Here is a 5,545-nt window from a genome sequence, read left to right on the forward strand (position 1 = left end):
TTTTTCACATTCTGTCTCTCACAGTTGAAGTGTACCTCTGGTGCAAATTACTGACCTCTGTCATCATTTTAGGTGGGGGAACTTGCACAATCGGTGTCTGACTAAATACTTTTTTGCCCCACTGTATATTTTTTGTGACTTAAAAACATTCAAAATGACACCTGTAGAAATCTGCATTTCTGGAAATCTATAGGGAACAAATTAGTAGCAAATACTGCGACTAAATGTATCCTTTTCAAACCACTGCTTTTAATTTCTCTGTACAGATAATACATACTACGAAGTTTAAATCCTTTTTGAATGCTTGTTAATGATTTCTTCTTCCTCTCAGTCTTTATGCCGATCTACGCTAATCGCCTCCAGCTGAATACCTAACACACAAAGTCAGATGTGAAAATGGTACAGTATAGACGTCCTCGTTTCGGTGCAATGAAATACATAGGCATATTTACCATAACGTCAGTATTCCTTTAAAAATTATATTCATTTGTTGACGGGCATGTATGACTCACTGATGCATCACATCCACTGATTTGGCACATCAAACAGAATTAAACACAAGGGGCCACGCATGTTCTCTCGTGATTGTGAAGAACAAAGCTTTTGAGATTAGTGCCCGTGGAGTAAGTGGGAGATGACAGTGGGAGAGAGACATGCAGGCACTTCTTACAGCGGGTCTATTCTGCTGAATTGGAAGTGGAAGGACTGTGTCTTTGTTTATCCCATCATTCTTCTCCTGCTCCATGGTGAGGCCCCTGCTGATTTACAACCACAACCCTAAAAAAACAGAGAGAGATTGGGTAGGAAAAAAAAGAGTATGAGGAGTCATGTCAAAAATGCTGCATTCTGACGTTATGTTGGATTATACTGTAATGTATGCTTGTGATCACATGTAAATATTTTTAGTGCTTTTTGGAATAATTTGAAGGCATTTCATAGGGCTCAGAGAAAGACTTCCACCTTGCGATTTAAGACAACAAACACTCATCCACACACAATCTCAGCTTCCTTCTTGATAGTATCTCCCAATGCCCTTAGCTACAATTTCACCCACCTAACAAACCCTTTTCTTGCCCTGCACCATCACAAATTCTCTCAAATTCTTCAACACGCCTTTCATTCTTTTCAAATTAAGGGATATCAGCCTCTTGCTGCTAGTATCACTGAATTGGTCTCCTATTGCTTCCTCTTATTGGACTTCTAGTGGCAAACTTCACTTTAAAAGTTTTCTGCTTACTTCTATATGCAGGTAGGAATCAAACAAGGACAGAACTGCCATTAAGAGGTTAGAGATGTTGAAGAACTCGAGGCTGTCCTTGCTCAGCAACACACAGGTGAAGCTGCACGAATGCTCACTAGTAGGTTATAAATCATTAAAAGCAGGGAACATAGCCATCAGCTGAAAAACAGCTCTTATGTAACTGATGCTGGTCCCTTGCCCACTCTGAACCATAGTAATGAGTGTTGGCAACATAGGTCACAGTGTAATACAATCTAGCTTAAACAGGTTATCTAATTGATAGCACTGGCTGTGGTGGAGCTCAAGTGAGTAATCATCTGAAATTAAGGTAGATTTAATTCAGATTAATTCAAGTTCACACTCTCCAAAGGGAGAGCTACGCAAGCATAAAAGCCACCATCCTGAGAGAGATTACCTTTGGTTTGTATAAGGCTTTTGATTCTACTACAAAAGGGTGAAGACGTGTGCTGCTGCCTTCAAATAAACCTTTTTCTTTGGCTACATCAACGCGATTCAGGAGTCTCATTAGGCACAATGAAAGACTCTTCCTTTGCATCTCTGTCTTTCACTGTGTTGATCCCATTCTGCCCTATTAACTTTGCTAATTAAAACTTAAGCCCTCCCCATGGGAAGACGCTCCATTTCAACTGGCTCAAGTTCCCACATTCATTACCAACTCCTGTGGGAAATGGCAGACATTGATAAGAGCTTCCCAGGGCTCTGTAGTGTTTCACAGGTGCGGCAGGTGATGAAAGAGACAAGGCAGCAAAATGGGAGTAAAGAGTGTAAAACTGTAAATTACACAGGCAGAGAAACAGCAAAGTCTCTAATGGGGTTATATAATCCACTCAAGGGAATACAAGACCACATGGAAACAGCTAGAGACAGCAGTATGCCAAGGCCAGGTCAACGTAACACTGCAAACAAGATTTTAATTTTCTATGTGCCATCTTACCAGTCAACATACAGTACAGAAATTAATGCAGTCGTGTAAAAACATTCACTTCAACATTGAGATCTGGGCCGCAGGTACCTCCTTAGAGCACTCATATTTATTCTTGCTTGACTCTTCCACTCGTTAAAACTTAACTGATCAATTATAGTATTTAATTAATATGCTGTAGTTTGCCAACGTGACAGCTCAGACCTAAGTGGGCCCATGATGAGAAATAATTAAGAATTAATAAGATTAAAAATCAAAAGCCATTAAAAGATGCCAGGACAGATTAGAGTGAGGATCATTTTAGAGCAGCAGTCAAAGGGATGTCAGCTGGTGCATTCATGTCTAGGGTAGGGTTAACCAGGAGTTAATAGCAGAGGCTTTAAAGGGGGTGTTATTGCTTTTTTCCTGCTAAATATTTTTTATTCTTGGACTATTAGAGTAGCTTTACATGATTTAAAGTTGCAAATTAGAGTTGCAACCCATTGGCATCGGTCAACTACATTGCAAAGTACTGATTTTTGCAGCTTCCAGTTTTCTTTCCGAGATTTATAAATGACACCAAAATCAACTTTTATTCAATGCTAATTATTTTTTTCATATTTTAATGAAATGAAATTAATAAACTTTACAATTTCCTCCAAACCTTAGTAAGTTACAGGTTTCTCCTCTTACATAAACAACTGAATATACTATATTTTGCTGCTGGAAGGAGGAACAAATAATTCTCTGAAAACAGGTTCCTCACCTTTACCTGACATTTTCTATCTTCCTAAACAGAAGAAGGTGCAACAGATTTAGATAACAAAACAAATGTCAGTTATTTTGATTATTTTATTTATGTTTGTGACGAGACAATAGGACACCAACCCTTTACTCATTTTTCATTCATCTCCCTAATTTTCCTCATACTGTAAATGCTTTTGATCCTTTGCTCATACCAAGGCTGCTGGCTCTAGCTTAAGCCACTTAACCTTTATTTGTTTCTATAAAAAATTCAGGTTCAGCTGAGTGAGGGTGATTTAACTTTCTGATTAGATTTGTTGTTATAAACATTTTCATGGTGGTCCCCTCAGTGTTTACTTTGGACTTACTCACAGCAAAGAGCTTCCTTGCTGACAACATGTTAGTGTGTGGTTGTCAGCATTTGTCTGCGCCACTGTGGGGCATGCATCACAGATGCATGAAATGGACTGGTGCATAATTAGACATACGCAAAGCTGACCAGACCGAGAACATTAAACATTAGTTGGTCAGTTGGCCCATCGGTATTAAAAAATTAATAAATAAAAATCTTTATTTGTTTTATATGTACTGCTCCTTGGTGCAACCCCTCAAATGTTCTCTTGCACGTCCTATTTAAGAAACTGAAAAAGAACTTCCTCACACCCTGAGTGGGTACCGGCTGTGCACTGCTAGAGCTACAAAATGAACCTTCAGCAGGCCACTGGTGTGAAGGTCTTTGACCAAACAATCAGAAATAAACTTCTTGAAGTTGGCCTGAGGGAGCTATCCGGTGCTTGCCTTGTCTGGCATTGTGAATCCCAACTGGAATTTGCTGTAGAATTCCAGAATACCACAACATGTGACAGACGTGAAAATGTCTGGAGAACATTATAATGCGTGTAACATCACTCAGCATGACCGGTTTGATGGCGGATCAATGATGGTTTGGGGAGGCAAATCCATGGAGTGACGCACAAACTCGACGCTGGAAATTGGAACCCAGGCCATTAAGTATCAGGTAGAAAATCCCATATCCCATCTGTTGTCTGATTAGGAGCAGGCCCCGACATTGTCAGGCATTCATTCAAACACAGGGAACACAATAACTACTGAGTACCATTTTAAGTTCCTGCAATGAAATTCTAGCAAAAGTCTTTTTTTCCTCTCTTTGATTTTCTGGTTGTCTATCAATTTAGTTCTTTCATCAAAGAATATGTTATCCTAGTTTCTAACACCTCACTCAGTCCATATCAAGATGGATATTGAGCCTGACTTTTTTCACATTGAGATTGATGATTTCAAAGTGTTCCTTTAATTTTTTAACCAGCGTACACATATGCTACAATAATTACAATAATAACAGCTCATCTATCTGTAAAGGAGCTGCACACAGAGAAGATAACAGAATACATTTGTTTAAAATTCATCCTCCACACCTCCTAGAACAATTCAACTCTGAAAGGAAACTCTTCAGATAGGGTTAAGATAGGCAGCACCAAAAAATCATTTTAGATGATGAGAGAAACTGTAACTCCAGGGAAAAACACAAGAAAGTGTGCCCTAGATGGGTAAAAACCCATGACCCTCTTGTTGTGTATCAGAAATCAATGAGCTACACTGCTGTCCATGCGGGACGCAGGAAGAGTTTCTCCTTAAATCTCTATGCAGGTATCATTTGGATTTTCTGCAAAAGCTTTAAAAGATAAACTGTAAATTTTTCTATTAAACCACGGCAATGTCAAAGCAGCAGAGGAATCACACAGAAATGAACTGCATGTTTCTGTCAGAACAGCTTAAAGAACTTAAACTGAAATACACAAGGACAACATTAACACTCTTAATCTGACAAATGGAAAGGTTACTCTGAATGCTGTCAGAGCGCATTACGTATACTGAATTTAGCTGAACACCGCACTGATGGCAAAAAAGGATTGCATTTCACTGATAGCTAAATAATCAACAAGATTATAGTAGCTAACAATAACCTTAAAAAGTAACAATTACAGCATCACCTCAAACACAGAATTTGTAAAACTCACCTCTTGCAGTAGAAACTTGTTTACTGTGTTTGTTTTGAATGCTGTCACAGCTGAAATCCCCACAGCATACAAATTAGCTTTACAAGCCCCTCTACCCTGCAACAGTCCTTGTAATGCTGAACACTAACGTCATCAAGACGCACTTTTGCAGCTGTAACCGACACTGGTAGCTAATTAGCCTAATAACCTGTCTATCAAATATCAAAGGTAACGCCCAGAAAATAGCAGCATTTCACATTTGGATATTTTTCTGTCAGTGGTGTCTTTAGAGCCAGGATTTCCTTCTGCAAACAAAAATAACTATGTTGTAAACACACCATGTGAACAATTCAGACAGCAACGAATTACTGTAAGCTTGCGTCAAAACGGCAACATATACCTGGAAGTGGTGTCATTTGAATTATACTGAACAGGCAGCTGATCTACTAGACTAGCACCCCCAGGCTTCTACCTTTCTACCTATAAAACCCGAGAGCAGCCAAATGGCTGGTAGGCTTTTAGCTAGGCTTTAGCTTCAGCCAAGTGGAAGCTAAATTGTCTAGTCATTCATATGTAAATTGGGTCGTTGAGTCGTTATCTGGGAATTCTGGAGGGAGGGGA

At 39.2% G+C, this 5,545-nt stretch overlaps 1 protein-coding gene across 1 annotated transcript in view; it reads right to left on the reverse strand.

Annotated features, from left to right (window-relative positions):
- gpat2 (glycerol-3-phosphate acyltransferase 2, mitochondrial) overlaps nucleotides 1-5,545 on the reverse strand; it is a 174,874-nt gene that overhangs the window by 41,035 nt on the left and 128,294 nt on the right. Inside the window, exon 3 of the mRNA XM_005738287.1 lies at nucleotides 671-777. Within this exon, the coding sequence (XP_005738344.1) occupies nucleotides 671-745 (75 nt within the window). The 5' untranslated portion in view covers nucleotides 746-777. The remainder of the gene's footprint in view (nucleotides 1-670; nucleotides 778-5,545) is intronic.

The sequence above is a fragment of the Pundamilia nyererei genome, unplaced genomic scaffold (genome assembly GCF_000239375.1).
Source record: "Pundamilia nyererei isolate P.nyererei 1_Seehausen unplaced genomic scaffold, PunNye1.0 scaffold00082, whole genome shotgun sequence".
NCBI lineage: Eukaryota > Metazoa > Chordata > Actinopteri > Cichliformes > Cichlidae > Pundamilia > Pundamilia nyererei.